The sequence below is a fragment of the Thermobia domestica genome, chromosome 7, assembly GCF_964235325.1.
Source record: "Thermobia domestica chromosome 7, izTheDome1.hap1.1, whole genome shotgun sequence".
Lineage (NCBI taxonomy): Eukaryota > Metazoa > Arthropoda > Insecta > Zygentoma > Lepismatidae > Thermobia > Thermobia domestica.
In genome coordinates this window covers 83381219-83401201 of record NC_137460.1, presented here as the reverse complement: position 1 = coordinate 83401201, position 19983 = coordinate 83381219, and the positions used below count along the sequence as shown (strand labels likewise).

General features: G+C 35.0%; 1 protein-coding gene across 1 annotated transcript in view; it reads right to left on the bottom strand.

Annotated features, from left to right (window-relative positions):
* Positions 1-16655, bottom strand: part of Cog6 (conserved oligomeric Golgi complex subunit 6) — a 33700-nt gene extending 17045 nt beyond the window's left edge. Inside the window, exons 1-6 of the mRNA XM_081764966.1 lie at positions 16409-16655; positions 13776-13886; positions 11857-12020; positions 5674-5902; positions 3772-3896; positions 1074-1294 (exon numbers count right to left, since the gene is read on the bottom strand). Coding sequence (XP_081621092.1) covers positions 1074-1294; positions 3772-3896; positions 5674-5902; positions 11857-12020; positions 13776-13886; positions 16409-16519 — 961 coding nt within the window. The 5' untranslated portion in view covers positions 16520-16655. The remainder of the gene's footprint in view (positions 1-1073; positions 1295-3771; positions 3897-5673; positions 5903-11856; positions 12021-13775; positions 13887-16408) is intronic.
* Between the last annotated feature and the right edge of the window lie 3328 nt (positions 16656-19983).

Here is a 19983-nt window from a genome sequence, read left to right as displayed (position 1 = left end):
ACACAGCATCCTAATACAAGGAGGTGTGAGAAATTAGATGCCACTGCAAATATCTTGGAAACAAATTATCTAGGACAGATGGTTGTCAAAAAGTATTGGAGAGACCTTAATCCAGCAATGGATAGACAGTTGTTGATAATGGTATGTATGCGTTTCAAATACAAATAACACTCAGCAATACACTTATGTGATCCCAGTTCTCATTCTTGATATCCGAGCATCTGAGATTAAGAAATAAACGCTCATATTTTGTTCTGAGAGATCATATGTTTAACCCTGTAGCCGTAAGAATTTCTAAAAACAAACTACAATTTACCATTCTTATGCATAACTGGCTAAAATTTACTGTTATATCTAGGTATAATAAACGGTTCTGCGAACTCGAAATATTTTAACAACGGGTTTTAGAGAGCGGGCAGAATAGCACCACTGCTCTAGTACTATTACCCCCCCCCCCTCCTGGCTATGGGTTTCATCAACACTAAACGTTAAAGTACTTAATAGAAGTCATTATCATCACCAAAAAGAAAAGAAAATATTCAGAAGACGAAAGTAAATATAATGCTGGTGTACTTCTGAACAGCAAGACAATTTCACCATTAATATGTTTCTGAGGAACTAGCCTTCAATTCAATAGCTCCCCAGTTGCTGGGTAAATGTCAAAAATTCTATGACTCCACTTAAGATCGAACTCACAGTATGCTATCCATATAGCTAAGCGAGAAAATTCTTTCTTTTTTTTAAAAAAAAAAAGAAAGAAAGAAATATAAGTAGCTAAAATCTTTTCTCTGTAAGAACTGTACATAATTTCAAGTTCAGTAATACTTTTAATCCAAAGATCTCCTAAGTCGAAATCCTGGAGATGTAAATAGCGCCTACTTCACTGAAATTGAGTTATTCTAAATGTACCTACATTATCATATTTATTTGTTCACTAAAAACAATTATTATTATAAACATTTTTTTACAATGCATTCTTACGTAACACACACAAAGTTATATCTTAATTTTATGAACTTCCCGCTTAAACTTTGCGAATAATATGAACAGCTATTCCCACAACAACAACTCACCCGCTTTTTCGCAGTCCTTCAAAAGAATTTGTAGATTTTCTTTCTCACTTGGAATGGCTTGATGAAGCCAAGCCAGCATATCACCCACATAACGCTTTGGGTCGTAAGCATGCATTTCAATCGGACGTGGGGTACCTCCAGGACCACCTTGCGTTAATGCGTCTATAAATGCTCTCACCAACACAGATCTTCTTGCAGTGCAATGTTCGTCTAATACGTACCTGAAAGTAAAATAACTACGGTTATGATAAGGAAAAATATATAGGTTATACTGTAAAAGTTATAATTAAACGTAGAAAACTATAATCATATACTGATTTACATTTTACACAGTTTACTTCGTAGCAGTTAAAATCCCAGTGAAGATTTAATTACTATTAACAATTTTAGATTTTTGTGAAACTATTGACCACGGCAGTTCAGTGGTAAAGCGCTCACCACTGGTGCATGTGATCCTTGGTTCGATCCCAGGTCCCGCCAAGTTGGCTTTGCGATATACAAACACCGTGTGTTTGGGTTTTCTCTGGGTTCTCCCGTTCCCACCCACTTTCTTCATTCCAACAGTTCATTCATCATCATCATCGCAGTTTTTTTAAGCCTCGGAGCATGCGAGGGTTGCAATGAAAGTTTCTGGAATTGAGTATTAGGAAACTTCCAATATATTGGAAGTTGTTACATTTGTGAAGTATTATGTCCTCTATATACATGTAGTTTCCCAACCAATAATAATTGCTTTCTGTTTTATAGGAGCAGGTGAGAAAATCTATGCAAAAAATGAGTCTGACCAGAGAGCATTTTCGTGCAAAGATTTATTAAGACTATCGACAGGGCTTCCAGTGACGACACCAGCTTTAATTTCTTTGGAGGGCAGCTGTTTTTTGTTTCTTTTTTGTATACCGAAAATAATAATTTTACATTACATACAACATAGCTGGGGGAAGTCAGGGAAGTTGGGTGGAAGTCGGACGATGCCACCAGGGGAACGACCCTTGCCCCCTTCTACCGAACGCAATATGTCAGTCGAATGAGTGCTACGTTTGGTGATGTAGCCGATACCCTATCTAAAACAGCCATTTATCACTAGCGTCAGGAATTTAGGTTTAGCCGCGACAGCCTCAGTGACGAAGCTCGAGGAGGTCGTCCAGCGACAGACATAGTACAAAAGAACATCAATATTGTGCACGAACTAACTGAATATGATCGACATGTCACATGCTGTGAAATTCGGGGACATTTAGATATTGGCATGAGTCAAATAGAAGCACTTCTTTGTGATGATTATTTATCTGTGGAAAAATTATGTTCTTGATTGGATCCCCCATAATTTAACCAAGAGCAAAAGATGCCAATGTGATGTGGTGCAAGAGTATGCTCACACGAGTCAAAACAGAAGTGCCAGCTCTGATGAACACAGACCTATTCATATGAACCCGAAACTAAACGATAATGTACTGTATAGGTGTTCCAAGATGAGTCAAAACCAACAAAGTTGTTTGTTCACGCAGTGGTGCGAAGCAAATGGTTGCTTCATTCTTCGGGAAATTTGGACACTCTCTACTATCGCCTACGAGAGTCGCAGAACAGTTAATGCTGAGTGGATGCTATCATTTGTTTCCCAGAAGTAGTCAATACACTTAAATCTCTCAACCCCAAAGGCTGCATCATTTTGCATTGTGACAGTGCAAGTTTTCAAACAGCAGCTCAACATTGGAGTTTCTGAACAGTGAAAATGTTCAATTCTGTATTACCTTGTTTAGTCACCAGACCTATCCTCCAATAATTTTTTCTTATTTCCAACCTTCAAAAGTAAAATGCGTGGGCAGCAACTTTTAAGCCCAAAAGAGGCGTACAAGCATACAAAGATGTAGGTTTCTGAAGTACTTACTGCTAAGTGTCGTAACTGCTTTAACGATTGGTTTATCCGAACAGTCAAATATACTGCCGTTATAGGCGAGTACCTTGGAAACCAATTTTAAAAAATGGCATTCTGGTTATTGTCTTTCTGCTGGTTTCCCAAAACTTTCTGTCACCCTCGTACTTGAGGTAAGTTAAACTTTAAAAAGAAAGAAAGAAAAAAAATGGAACCACTTTGTATTAGGAAAATTAACAGTAAATCATAGGAAGGAATTTTGGAAGGAAGGCAGCTAGGACTTAAAATGTCTATCTGAACATTTAATTGACGAACTGGAGAAAACCCTGGCAAAACCTACAAGGATGGCTGGCAGCGGGATTTCAAGCCGAAATTTCCTGACTGCGAAATGCGAACTGAATAACTGTTTACATACACTCGCTCGGTATTTATTTTTTATCCTTACTCCATCTACTTATATGAGGCGTAGGCCTGGTACATAATGAGGCATAAGAACCACACGTACTTCTACTGTGGATAAAATCTAGGTCTCCCGCACTAGACAAATGTCTAAACTATCTAGTCACAAATAATCTTATTATTTGATTTCTACGTACTGAATAAGATGGAACGATCTTATCCTAAACATGAAAAATGACATTCTAAGTATGAACACACATGTGTCTTAAAAATTTATAAGGACCATTTCAATTGACTGTAGTTATAAAACTCACTGAGACTTTAGAAAATTATACTTAATATTATTGCTACACCATGTTTCATCACGTATTCACTTGAAATAAATAAACTATTTTTGATATTACTTTGTTATTGTTTCTATACACATACTTGAATAAAACTGGTCTATCCTGCAAGCAAGACATAGCTTGTGTCAGAAGTATGCTCATTTCCGGGGACTCTATGCTTCGACAGTGACTTTGCGTCCAACGATATAATCTTTCCAAAGCTGTTTCCTAAAAATAACGGGAAACATTAATAACTTGTAACAGAAAATGTAAAGTACAATAATAATAATAATAATAATAATAATAATAATAATAATAATAATAATAATAATAATAATAATAATAATAATAATAATAATAATAATAATAATAATAAATTTATTTATTGATGATGATAAAGACCACAGCCGAGGCCAAAATGGTCATATGTACAATAATATACAATAAAAGATTACGAGAGAAATACAAACAAAACAAAACAAATTAAAAATACATCAAGTCATCTCCATGTATTATTTTTATTATTATTATTATTATTATTATTATTATTATTATTATTATTATTATTATTATTATTATTATTACATGAATCTTCAAACACACATGATAAAGAAAGCAAACATACTTGACATAAAAAAAGATTCATACTTCAGACTAATTTTGTTATAATATTCTTTAAATATGATGCGTACTTTCGATATCTACGGCTTATAGGGACCTGTCTCGAACTTTAGTATTTCTTTGAAATGAATGCAAAACAAAGGATAGGAAGAAGATAATCTCCACACTAAATACCATTTTTATATTGCTACTTGTGAAAGAGAGGACGTAAATGAAACGTATCAAATATAATAATAATAATAACAACAGAAGTATTCTGTAATATAGACACTGACTTGTCCAAGCACAGCACAAGTTGTGATACAATCCATGTAATTTGAGTGGCTGAGCACGAACAACAAGAATGGAAGAATGTATGGCTGTGCAGAAAGCAGACTAGATAATACAGTGGTTAACGCATTGTCACGGTAAGCCGGAGACCCAGTCCAATCGTGCATTTTCTTCACCCTTTTTATTTCACTCGCCATGATAATTGGTTTTATTATTGCAATTTCCAACAACAGAAGGCAAGCACATTATACCTTGATTATCTTAACAAGATATTATTATTATTATTATTATTATTATTATTATTATTATTATTATAGTAGTAGTAGTAGTAGTTGTTGTTTAAGCACTTTTCTGATAATTCACCACAAATAACTATCGGCTGTGTTAAGCTCAGGGCTACTTGTGGTCATGATAATGTGGAAAATATGCAGAAAATTTGAAAAAGGATGAAAAAAAACTAAATTTGAGTACAAGCTGGATGAGATTTGCAGAAACGAGCTAGATGGTATCTTCTGAAGTTATTTCTAAGTTATGTACTGTGTTAGCCGAAAAGTTCGTCCGGTTTCCTTATGATGACTTTAGAGCGCTTAATTGTCTTTAAACCTCATTTGTAAAACTATATTAAATTGGATTGTGACAGCTGTTATTTTAGCAAGCACGTTGACAAAATTTTGTCGAGATTGATCAGTTTTGTATAGCAAGTTTATAACTGAAAATGGAAGAAAATAAGCAACATTTAAAGCATGTCATCTTTCATTATTGCAAGCAAGGTACAAACGTAACATAAAATCAGCGGATGGAGAAGCAAATAATTAATTAAAACAAGTACTGCTTCCATTTAGATAAACCAAAAGCTGTATTCGATAAAAAGCATAAAGAATTAGTAAATAGAAAAAACACAATCTTCCGACAAGAGAACCTAAGACTGCGTATTTCTTTGATGATCAAACCAAAACTATTACAGCTTGGCTACGAAATTCTAATTTAATCAGCGTATATATCAGATTTGTAGTAGGTTACCCACTTATTTGCATCTAAACAAAAGAAATTCTTAATGAAATATTTTAAATTCCATTGAAGAATTCGAACATTTGAAGAATACTTTTTCCTTTACCTGATACAATGCCATCTGTTCCATTATTTCAAGAGCAGCAGTCTGATGACCAGACTGCATAAGAGTTCGGCAGTTATGATGTATCGACTGGACACGATTCAGTACAGTAAAAAATTCACCAGTAATTGCACCGTCTCGCGTCCCTCTCAAAACTGCTTGTTCTGCAGGTGATAACTGGAAACTACGAAGAAAAGCTGCAGCGACATCCTGTTCCATCGACAACTTCTGGCTGAAAATAAAAAAAGCACGAAAGAAATCATTGAAAGTGTCATGGCAATTTAAACGTCAATTTCTACAATACAAATTAAGCAATACAATCATTTAATTCACAAATGGTCTAATTTAAGCACAAAGTCTTTAATCCGTCCATTCAATTCCAGAATTTTCTTTTAAAAATATCAAACTATTGCAAACATATCACTAAGAAGAACGTCATTATACAACAGCTGCAAAGTGAAGTTGATACGAAAGAATTTTACTTTGTCACGAACTATGATCAGCTATGGAGGTGTAACTATGATCAGCTGAAGATCGTTTAGAAGAATACTTATATTAGTTTTTGCAAGTCACAATCAAAATCAATACAGAACATTCAATCTGAAATGATTTCTTAAAGTGTGTTTATGAGGAAGGTTTGATATATTATAACGATACTAATAGTTAATTACACTCAAGAAGAAATCTGCAGAGATAAAGATAAACTACGAATTCCCCTTCTACAAAGTAAACGAATTTTCGTAAACTGATCAATATTTTTATTAAAAAGAATGATCCCACGATTAAAATATTCCTGATTTTATTTTTACTAATGAATAATTTGTTGATTAGCGTGAAATAAAATTCCAACTTAAATATACAGATGTTTATCAATTTAATGTAAACGTCTGAAAAAAAAATGTAAGGAGTTATAGAGGTCGTGAATAATAGAAAGTGCAATACTACATCATTCCGCGTGCTGTGCAACACTCAGTTCCGTGAGAAAGGATGGCGGTGAAAATCTGCGCCGGATTAGTGTTTCCAAAATGAACTCTCTGTTCAATCCAGAAGTGCTTCAAATAAACCACTTCTGGTTTCAAAATTTATCAAGATAGAACAGAAATGGTAATAGACAGCGACAAATGGTATATGCAATGGACACAACCTCTCAATTATATATACATATCACAACCCGTAACACTATATCGAAACCGGAAGTGTCTGAATTTACTAATAATTCTGGTTTTAGAATTTTGTAGAGCAAAAACTGTCGAAGAGTTTTTTTTTTTTTTTTTTTTTTTTTTTTTTAATAATCAATCATCGATTTAGCGTGCCAAGAATAGGTTTTATCTCCTTCAAGTACTTCAAATTAACGATTTTTATTTTGAACATTTCAGGGATACAGAAGCAAAACTTGCTAAATCCATTTTTCAATTTTGTCACGAGACGAAACAAAAGTGACTCCCTTATCTTTCAGAATTATTGATTTTTTTTATTTTATTTATTTATTTATTTATTTATTATCATTATTATTTTTGTTTTTTTGTTTGTTTGTTTTGTTTAGTGGTCACTACTTAATGCAGATAAGTGAAATGTACCATAAAAAAAAATGTTCAACAATTCTGAAACGTAAGTGGATCACTTTTGTTTCGTTTCCTGACAAAATTGAAAAATGGATTTGTCAGGTTTTGCTTCTATACCCCTGATTTATCACCATAGAAGAAAAACAGTAGGAGACAGTAAGTAATGAATTTTTTATATGGATTCAGCGTCCGAGAAACCGGTTCTATCTTTGACCTTTTTACTTTATTAGAACAAGTAATTATAGATGTAGATGTACAAGTAATTATACAAAGTTTGTGTATTGACCTCGCACAGTCTGGAAGTCTTAGTTTCACACTGTGAAATGATACTCATTTGTTCAACTTTTGTATCGGTACAGACCGAAGCAATGAAAGTGTTACAAAAAGTTTTAAGTCCAAATTACTAACGAACTCTTGCACCGTGTGCTTATGCATTCGATCAACTGCCTGTTCCTGGTATTCAATCTAGGCCTCCTCACCCTCCTCCTCTCCTTTCTAAAACAGTCTGTGTGCAAAATATACACTTTCCACTCAGTCGAAAAAAAAAAAAAAAAAAAAGAAAGAAAGAAAGAAATTTTACTAGCTTTATACCTCGAAAACAGTCTCTTTCATTCGTTTGTTCTGAAATGTTTTTTTAGAGTTTGAATTAAAAAATGTCACAAAATGATCCCATAGCTTCATAAACGCAGTTATTTGCATTCTTTCCCTTGTTCAAAGACTGCATATCACATCAAGCTAGGAAGACGCTTCTTGTGAAATCTACGGAAACTGTCAATCACGGCGGTAGGTTTGGTGCTTCCCAAGGTCTGTAATGCGGGTGCAGAGCTCTAAAAACTATTGACAGAAATGAATCTTATTCAATGATTAGTTTCTTTTCTTTTCTTTTTTTTTTTTTTCCTTTTTTTCAGTAATTCCAAGCAAAGATTCTAGGGGCGTCATTTGGACAGGACAGAAGGGTGCAATTCCCCCTCCCCTGATTTTGATTAAATGTATGGTAAAACACTAATATAAAAAGTGAAACTCTTATGTTGGCAGAAAATCCCCTTCCCCAAACTACTTTTTTTCGTCCTCGAACTCGAACCTATCTGCATCATAGAATCCATATTTGAGCACGCATCGCCATAAACCTTTAAATTCTGTACCGATTTATGCTTTTACCTTTCATGTGACTTGTTACCGCTTGCCATCCCATGTCATTTAGCGAAAAGAAGCTCTGGGAGATTTTGCAAGAAACAGAAAGTTTGTAATCTGGTACTTCCCTCATCACATAAAGAACTATCTAACAACCAGAAAAAATCAAACGGGGTCTTGTAATACTTAGAAAATGACTTTCTTGTTATCTGCACAGGAACACCGAATACAACGAACACCAAACACCACTACAACATCTTTTCCCTTCCGATCCTGCCTGTGAAACTTGAACAACCTTGTTAAACTAGCAGTTTTGTTTAAAAAAAAAAAAATAAATAAATAAATAAAAGGCCATAAATTTATCAGAAAGCTGTTATTATGCACCTCCCTAGCCTTTGCTTCTAGACCGCCTTCCTATACAATATGCTGTCCTAAATAAAAATTTGTAGTTAATTGTATAAAACATGTTTCTTTTGCCACGTACATCGCCTCGATCCACTGTATCAAATCAACTTGCATTTGCTGCTTCTTTTTCTCTTTGATGCAGCTAGTTTTTGTACTTAGTCTAGGCATGTAAACATGTTAAGTTTCGACGAATGAGAAATAAAAATGAACTCAAACACGTGAACAATGAAACACGATCGCGTGTTTAATACACGATAATGAAGTGTATACACTGATTCTCAGGTTACTATTTATTTTATTTATTTGGAATTTCTTGTGATAATCTGCTAACTATTATGTTCGTACATTTCGGTGTTTACAAAATTCTATTTTCCAGCAACGAATACTACAGCGAAATTAAACTAAAATCCCACGCCAGAAAGCGAGTAGAGAACAGCTTATTCCTGAGAAAAATAAAACTGTGTCCCCAAACATTATTTACACGGCTGACTGAAGTAAAATCATTGGAAATTCGTAGTTTCCAGGATGTTATAAAATAGAGGATCTGCCCATACAACAAAATCGTGAAATCATACGTCACAGCTTCGCCACACCTACTCTGCCCACTCCGCGCCGCTAATATCGCAATGATTCGAGCCAACAATCATGGCAGAAACAAGCGTAGCCAATCAGACGTGCCGGTTCAAACGATGCTCGGTTGTTTTTTTGGGTTCATTGAGTTCATATGATGAAAATAAGTATGGGCAGATCCTCTATTTTATAACATCCTAGTAATTTCACTATTTCCGAAGGCGTTTCATGGTTATTGACAGACAAAAGCCCTTTGCTTTTATACTTCACATTAAATTATTAGTTTAACCTCTCACAAACGAACTGGTAATTACTAAGAATGAATAAAATCTTAATTTAATGTCCCACGGTTATGCAATTTGGACTAAACGAGATGGATGATTGTGAAAGTAAATTTTTAGTGTTCTTCCACCGGGAATCGAACCCGAGACTACGTACACCACAGGTGCACGCGCTGGTCACTAGATCAGCAAGGAAGAGATAGTAATGCAAGAAGGCTAAGGGAGACTGTGATGATCAGATGGGTGATAATCGTAGGGTGACGAAAAGGAAGGAAACAGGAGAACGCCGAGAAAACCCACGCAAACAGTGTTTGTGCACCACAAAGCCCACTTAGCGGGAACTGAGATCAAACCAGGGACCCACGCCGCCGGAGGTGAGCTCTCTACCACTGAGCCACTGCGGTTCCAATTACTGAATTAACGAGTTAAAAATTAAATCAAGTGAATAGGGAGGAAACGAGAGAACCCTGAGAAAACCCGTTCACCCGGTGTTTATTACGCGCATACCGCGCACTCATGGCTTTCCAAAGTCCATGGATTTTTGGCAAGAAACAAGATAAAGAACAGTAACATATGAACACGATGGAGATCTCATTTACGACGTTTTTTTCCTCGGTAAAGGTATGAATATATCAACATTAAAACAGGAATTGCACATAATGAAACTTTGTTACTTCCATTGTATACTAAAAACAAAGTAATATTATTTTAAGTTAGTTTGAATCGTAAATTCTAACCGTCCCTTTTTTTATTTTCTTTAATTTCGCTGCAGATTGTTAACTGAAGAAATCCAGTTTTTGTTACGTATTTTTGAGGAGGAGGGATAATAGGAGTGTCCCGATGAGGGCATGCTCTCTAACTCCCAAGAACAAGTTTCTGTACCTGCATTTCAAAAGCTGCATTCCAATTACAAAATATATTTACACGTCTTGTGTGAAAGAATCTTGTTTTATAAAACTTTGAACATTTTATATTGGCACTAATAAAGCATAGAAAAAATTGGCTCAAAGAATGATTAAGAGAGAGAACGAAACTTATATTGAACAAATGTATCATAAATATTATTCGCAAACTGCTTCATCATTTTTCATGTGAGAATAATTGTAAAATGAGAATTAGCAATATCCTTTTAACTTTGAGACGCATCATCACTAATAAATCATTAGAAATGTATAACAAATGTATATCACAGTATTGCGATTAAAGATGTATCAAGTAATGTATAACAGGTAATAAATGTTGCATTATAAGCACAAAGTAGAAAGTACACTTTGGCATCCGAAAACATATCCCATATTTAAGGATTCAGGAACCGATGAAATTAGTCCGGCTATTCAAATGAAGAAATGAAATCTTTGAGTTTTAGGTCTTAGTTATGCTGGTTAGGCTAAAGGAGACGGTGATGATGAGAAATGAATGAAATGGTGGAATGAAGAAAGTGGGAGAACCCCGGGGAAACCCACGAGCACGGTGTTTGTCCACCACAAAGTCCACACGGCGTGAGCTGGGATCGAACCAAGGACCCCAAGCACCGGAGGTGAACGCTCTACCACTGAGCCACCGCGCCCCCTCCGGCTATTCACTGAGTATTGACTTAATGCATACGCAACTTTATCAACGATATTTGTAAATTCGAATGCACTTCAGAAATGAACTTCCTTGCGAATTAAAATACATTACAATGGGAACACAGAACCATAATCCTTTTATTTGTAACATGTTATAATATGCTACCTTCACTTAATGTGGCACAAGACACTCCAATGAAATCGAAATTAATAAGGACGAAAAAGGAAAAAGATTCGAATTATGCGTGCATCGAAAATGGATTTACCATTGCATCGTTGATCCAGCTGTGGTTTGCGAATGTTTCACCAATATGATACTCCACTGCACAAGCGAAAAGCAAAAGATAAGACACACAGCTGTAGAACATAAATTTGTTAGACACTGTTAGTGGTAAACACAGATAAGCAGCTGACAAATAAAATACAAGCACAAAATACACCACATCTGATTTTTTTTCTTTTTTTTTTTAAATCTCATTCTTAGCAAATCAACAAATCTTGACTCTTAAGAGAATTTCACGACTTTTCCCTGTTTTCACAAATTCCTTGACATTTCTCGATTTCACAGGTTTGTCGTCACTCCGTTTAACTACAATTATAGCTATATGACTTTCAAAATCGAATAAAACTTCTATTTCAATAAACTATAACAGAGACACAATTACAAACCTTTCTGCTTGCAATTTTGTGGTCTGGTCTATCAAATGATGTGTCTGTGTCTTAGTTGCTTGCAGCCTTAAATTCATATCTTGTACCATATTATTCATTGCAGATACATCTTCATAAATATTGTCAAGAACTTCTTTAACTTCACGAAATGCATGCAAAAATTCCTGTGAAAAAATATGTATTTATCAGATTAACAAATTCATGTATAGCTTATATTAATGGCATTGGTAATCATTCTAAAATGAGCTAGATAACTTGGAGTTCGCTTCTTTTATACAATTCAACACAAAAATGTGAGTACGGTGGGAAAGAGAGACACTTTAAAGTTATTCTTGTGTCCATAACTTTATAGATGGATGGATACATCTTTATAATAAATGGCTAGATCTGAATTTTGATACATTATCCCATTCTATAAGGAAACTCTATATTCAATAAGATACGCCAGCTCTTCGAGGCTCACTGCTATAATCTTCATTTAGCTGTCTTTATTTAAGTTCAAAACACATTAAACTATATTCTAAATAACATTTTCGAGTAATAAGAAGCAGTATGATTCATTCATCAAAGAAATATTTAGATTACATATAGAAATCAATAATCATCTTTGTATTCCTGAGTATAAAGAATGTAATTTCAACGTCAATATTTCGGATACTTCAGTCGAGTATCCTTCATCAGGATCAAACAACGGCGTTGCAACTAAGCATGTGAAGAATTTAAGAAAATAAATTGCATATACATAGCGTATCTTTTTTTCTATTTAAATCCTAATTATTTCGATGCCTATTTCAGCAATCTGTCATCATCTTCGGAGGACGTGATCCTTGAGAGTTGCTACCTTTGAGTTCATACCCAATCATTTATTTATTCCGTATCTCGAAAATAATAACGAATTTCGGTAGTCGAACCTCCGCAGAACACTCTAAAGGGATAGCATATAAGACTAAAAAATTTAAAAGAGTTCCCTAACTACTTCTTAAATAATTAATACTTTTCTGACCAGAGTATATATTATTTATTAAAATTAAAATAAATCGTAACAGTTTCAATAACCTAACATTATCATCCTCAGACGTTAAGTAGGCTAGATGAGTCACGATGACTTTCAGATTTCAATGTAATGAATTTAGATCATGGGGACTAAAATGTCCACACTCAGATTTTCTTAAAGAATTTTCGTTGCATGAATAAATCCACACATACACATACCATAAAATGACATAATACACATACTCGTATTAAGCCAAATTCTAAAACACACAAACCACCACTGTATTTACTCTTAACAATAGGGGAAAAATGACAAAATTATAAGTATCGATCTACGACAAGAACAAGAACATTAAACTCAGTGCTAAGCCTATGAAGTGTGCATTGTATTTTTCCAAGAAGCAGAATTCGATACGAGGTTGTTTTCTTTTCTAAGAAAGGTTCCACAAGGAGGCAGGAACGTTCTCATATGTTTTCAGTTTAGCAGCTCCTATAAGTAAATGACAAAGGTGTAGTAAGCGGACACCTGACAGTTTGAATAACGTACAACTACTTCATGATACAAGGTAAGACTGTTCATATTTGAGATATTCATCTCGTATTTTCGAACATTTATTAATAATTAACCTATTGGAACTTTTCCTTTAAAAAGCTTGATGTAAATCAGAAGTACTGGTATTATGATGTTTGTTATTGTATCTTTATATATTTTCATTCCTTTTCCTCTTTCATGTAGTACCTTTTATTCTAATCTTAGTGAAAATTTACGTATAAATCGGATGGCTATACTCATTGGCTACCCGACATGGGGGCAGCATTTATTTTTACTTGCCTATTTTGACAATGTAGTTTAACAAACTCTGCGTTAATTAAAAATAAATAAATAAATAAATAAATAAAAACTCACATACAAACTTAAATCTTACCTCATTTATAGCCAAACTTCTCTTCTCTATTTTACTTCTTAAGTTTCTTCTGGACTGAAGAGTATTTTCAGTAAAAAATGTAGAAAGCTCTTTTAGCGCTTCCAGAGTTTCCTAGAGGAAAAAAAAAAAAAAAAAGTAATTATCAGGAAGTATGTGAGAAATTCAGTAGACGTATACTCAGTACCAACTATGAGGAAATATATTGCCTACTGCTAGGCATAAATTTAATATTCACCATTCATGCAAAACAATGAAAAGACGAAATCAAACACAACCCGGTGTGTACGTACGTATAAACATTACGATTGAGAATTTACATGCTGAGCAGGTTAATCAGTCATAACCGGATGTTAACCGTAGTAGTAGTAGTTAACCGTTTAAGTAGAAAAGCACCTATTTTTAAACAGTACGTTGGAAACCTGATTACACATGGCTTTTAATAGTGGTCGATTCGCTTCTGTGAAGCTAATATCACCAACGTTCTTCCGATTTATAATTCCACAAATTATCGTATATCACTTCATTAATCTGAATTCATCATTCGTCCATTTGTTGTTATTACACCATGAAACTTCAATAATTTATTTAATATAAGAAATAGTTACACAAATTCTAAAACTAGCGATCATTCCATATAAGACTTCCCAGTCAATCCAAGACAGTGACTTAAAAATAAGCACTCGCTTGTTATTTTTTCTCTTGCTTCTTTTAAAGCATTGTAGTGCAATCCCTTTAATAATGTGAGAGTACAACATTCCTAACATAAATTGTTCATTCACAGCGAAAATATGGGGTATTCATGAGCAGCATAACGCAAACTACAAGTTAAAAATACTCTACCATCTAGTATTTTGCTGACGTAATTACTTATTGGGCGTATGAAACACATTGTAATATCTCAAATCAATCGCCTTGTAATGTTGCTCGTCAACCTCTCTTCCAATAGTTTTGGTGAGACACTCGGACAATCATCTTCAGGGATACACAATAGCTTAAGTCATTTTTCACCGCATGATCTGCGCTTATTTATTTATTTATTCCAGTGGTAATTTGTGAATATTGCTTAAATTATATCGATACTTATTGACGCCTATCTTTCTCAACAGTTCTCTGTAATCAAGTTTAACAATTTTACTGTGATTTTCAGGTAAGAAACATAGGTACGATATTATTTTTCTACAGATTTTTAAACATGACGGTTCACTGTTGTTACTTCAATTTTCTTCCACGAACGAAAATAGAATCGAGATTGAGTCCTGTTTCATCTGAACAAAATCTCGATGAAGGCAATCTAGATCATAAGTGCGATGACCTTACAGAAAATTCAATAAAGTTAAAGAAAATACAAGATACACTATATTTTTAATTTTTTTATTTTTCATCTATTAAAGTACACGAGTTTCAAAAATTCTTTTCACTTGGAATAAATAAATTTAATTCTGGTTCTTTATTCTGCTCGAAGTATTTTTGGATCTCAGAGAACAAAGAAACGGCTTTTAAGTTTTCTTTCACCACGTGGATAAAATAAGTGTGCCCATGAAAGATGACTCTATTAGACGCTATTTTCCGCCGGCGGTGTATTACTGCACAGTGTACAGAAGCTGTATTTTATAAGTGGAACGTTACTAGTGTTAAGCCATGACAAGTTCTACTGAGATTCGTATATTTGTGAAAATCTACATCATTTTCACTGTCCTCGCTTGTGCATATATAGTTACCGGTAAGAGTGCACTTTGTGCAGAACATTCATAGGAACCAATACAATAAATTGTAATACGAGAAATTACACTCTATTAATTTTAACGAAAAGGGCCCAAACTTCCCTAACCCGACGCTACCCTACTTATTCCTACCTTGCGTTATGTCAACAATGTGAGAAAATCACTTATTCTGTACAAAGTGCACTCTTGCCGAGTTACCATCGCTGACGCGCCTGCTCCCTTCGGACGCATCCCGCACGGGACCACCAGCTTCGCCCTACCTTGACTCGTTTAGACAGCATTCGTGCATTTAATGGCCACCTAGCACAGCTTGGTTTGTACTTTTGCACTGTCGTTCTTATGCCGTACATCCGGAAACCGTATTTACACGCAAATCGAAAAAGAATTTTAATTCTTCACCAATTATATCTGGTGGCACCCTTGAATTTTATCTGTGCCACGTGAGATATTTTCATGTCGCAATTTTTTTTTTAGGAGAACCGACAAGGATATAGTATACATGAAGCTGCATCAGTTCCCGGAGGAGCAGGACGCTCATACTTTCAAGGATTATTCGTTGAGTATGTACGAATTTACAAAGGGGGTAACAAAGCGACTTTTATTTACTTATCGACTGATACGAAAATAAAAAAGAACGTACCTGTACTATATATCTGCATTCAACAATTATTTCTACTGGTGCGCCAAAACTACACCTGCAAAGTTAACCTAACCTAACAGAAAGTAAGCTAACCTAGCCTAACATAATCTAATCTAATATAAACCTGAACCAACAAAAAATACAGAGTATATACCAAGTAAGAAATTTTAACTCAAGAATTCTGGCCGCCACAAATTTCAAAAATATGCCACATCAATTTATAAAATTGTATAAGATAAACATTGAACTAGATTAGCAGACGTGTCACTCACCTTATCATTTTCCAAACGAGTTTCCAAAATTTTACTTAAGCGCCTAGAAAGTAAATTACTACTTTTGTCAGCATGTTGATTCGGCATTAATGGCTCTGTATTTGATGACATATTAATTTACTTTCATATGTTTTTAAGTATGAATTAATTATATTACTTAAATATAAAACTCAGCGAGCAGAAGAAAAAAATGAATAAATCAGAAATTTGACGGTCGCTGTTGTACAGCCATGTCGACCGAATCACTGAAATTCTTTTGGGCAGTATTTAATAAAGAAACAGCGGATTATCAGATATTAGTAAACCTCGTCTTCACCCTGACAATCCCCTAGGTTTAGTCAAAACCTGGAAGCATGACGAACCTCATCAGCTAGAAAGCGGAAGGAATTTCATCTTTTTTGTCTGTAATTAATGACAATAGCAGAAATCTATGAAATATCTCTAGCATTTGAAATACGGAAACCGAACATATCATTTAACCCTAGAACTCCCAATGGGGTCCAATGGATCACACGACTGTTTGACAATTCACCGTTCGTACTGATTTAACTCGAATTAAATATTAAGCTGTTACTTTTCCTATTTTTGGTTGTTCTTTTTGTTACGTGAGTAGCTAGAAGACGTGCCTTATCCTCAGGATTGCCGGAGGACTGAAGAAGAGAAGAAAATGTGGAGTTTAAGAGAAGCGCCCCATCAAGATTGTAAATTTCTCTTCTCAAGATCAGGTAGAGCAAGTCCGCCGCACGATCTCCACTGGGAGATACAACTATTAATCTCAGCTTCAGAACCTTGATGAATATCCTGGGGAAGAAGAGAAGTGATCAATGGCATAGAGCTATGAATGGAAGAAAGGAAAGATGGAGTGGCCAAATCAAGGGCTCGACGAATACCTAGACCTCCGTGATCCACTGGGAGAGATGCCTGTAGCCATGACCTATCCGTAAGAGAGCAGTTGAGAAGAGATTCTAGGCCAAGTTGGATGGAATTATCGTATTGATTCAGAAGATCTGTCTCGCGCCAAGATGAAGAACTACGAAGGAAATATAACAGTCTAAATATTGCTAATGAGGCCCGTAAGAGATAGACAGCTGAGTGTGCAGAAATTTTAGATAGGCGAGTGAAAAAGAAATCTAATTTGAATATTTTGTCCAGTAACATGGTGCGTCGAGTGTCAGTGTTTAGTGCTGCACCTAAAAGGGAAACTCTGTCTGGTGATATAAGTTGAATTCCAGGTGCGACTTCGTTGACGAGGGTGTGCAGGGTGTTAGCCTGTTCGTTTGAGACTTCCAGGAAACCAACTTCACACTTGTTGAAATTGAGATTTAATCCAATCTCGCGAGATTGATTATAGATCTTTGTCAAAGCTTCCAGAACATCTTCCTTGTCCCCAGCTATAGTTCCATCGTCGAGATACCAAATGTTTAACTCAGTATTGATGTTGCTGACAATAGATTGAAGTGTTAACGCAAATAAAGCAGGTCCTAGGGGGTCGCCTTGTTGAACACCTCGCTGGGAGAGAATGATGTTTTCACCAAAGAATAGATGACTAGGGTGTGAATAGCACTGATGTATGAAAGCGTATATATAAGGGAAGTGCGTTTTTACAGCTGTAAGCATTGAGTCTCTGTTGATTTCGTTGAATGCATTCCGGAAATCAAGTTTCAAGAAATTTTTTTCTTGTTTGTGGGGATGAGAATAATATAGTCGGGCTATCAATCAAAAATAAAATGAATAATTCAAATGTTAAGCAAAAACGGATATAATTTAGTTCATGAACGTTTCAAAATCTAGGGAATGGTACGTGCCGATTTCACATATTGTTGTTAGTTTCATTCTTAGAGGCCACCAGTGTTAAGTAAATAATCAACTTTATCTGCCGTACTTTCTACCAGAAACTGACCAAACTTTGCACACCCATTTAAGATTGAAATATCTAGGGAATGGTACGTGTCGATTCCATATATTGTTGTTAGTTTCATTGTTAAAAGTCACCATTGTTAAATAAACAATCGCTGGATTTCTCCATTGTTAAATAAACAAACAACTTTATCTGCCATACTTTCTAGCACAAGCTAACCAAACTTTACACACTCATGTACGATTGAAATATCTATGGAATGGTATGTGTCGATTTCACATATTGTTGTTAGATTCATTGTTGAAGGCCACCATTGTTAAATAAACAATCGTTAGATTTCTAAATTATTAAATAAACAATCAACTTTATTTTACATACTTTCTACCACAAACTAACCAAACTTGGACACTCATTTACGATTGAGATATCTATGGAATGGTAATTGTCGATTTCACATATTGTTGTTAGTTTCATTGTGAAAGGCCACCAATGTTAAATAAACAATCAACTTTATCTACTACATACTCTAACACAAACTGAAAAACTTGGCACACCCATCGGATTACCGCAGAGATATCTAGGGAATGGTACCAGTCGATTTCACATATTGTTGTTAGTTACATTGTTGCAAGCCACCATCGTCAAATAAAAAATCAACTTTATTTGCTGTACTTTGAACCTTAAACTGACCAAAATTGGCACACACATCGGATTACCACTGAGACATCTAGGGAATGGTAGTTGTCGATTTCACATATTGTTGTCAGTTTCATTGTTAGAGGCCATCAATGTTAAGTAAACAATCAACTTTATCTGCCTTACTTTCTACCAGAAACTGACCAAACTTTGCATACCCATTTAAGATTGAAATATCTAGGGAATGTACGTGTCGATTCCACACATTGTTGTTAGTTTCATTGTTGAAGGCCACCATTGTTAAATAAAAATCAACTTTATTTGCCACACTTTCTAACACAAACTTACGTGCCTGAAGTTGCCCCCCCACCTCTTCCAAATTACATCAAACATTGCACATCGTTAGTGCATCGTTAGTGCACGTTAGTGCACTCAGAACTAACGTTAGTGCTATCAGCGTTTACGAGATATTGAAGATTTTTGGTAGGGGGGCCAACTTCATATGAAGTTAGCCCCCCCACCCATCTTTATGCAGACAGGTTTTCACAAAACTTAGCACATCGTTAGTGCATCGTTAGTGCACTTAAACACACTAAGCACCACTGTTAGTGCTAACATATTTTGGGATTTATTCAAGATTTTTGGTGAGGGGGCAACTTCAGAAATATCAAATTCTATACAAATAGAGGTAGAAACATAGAGTTAACGGCAATCGTTAGTGCATCGTTAGTGCAACTAAACGCACTAAGCACTAAAGTTAGTGCTAACATATTTTGGGATTTATTCAAGATTTTTGGTGGGGGGCCAACTTCAGAAATATCAAATTCTATACAAATAGAGGTAGAAACATAGAGTTAACGGCAATCGTTAGTGCATCGTTAGTGCAACTAAACGCACTAAGCACTAACGTTAGTGCTAACATATTTTGGGATTTATTCAAGATTTTTGGTGGGGGGCCAACTTCAGAAATATCAAATTCTATACAAATAGACGTAGAAACATGGGGTTAACGGCAATCGTTAGTGCATCGGTAGTGCACTTAAACGCACTAATTACTAACGTCAGTGCTACAATATTTTGG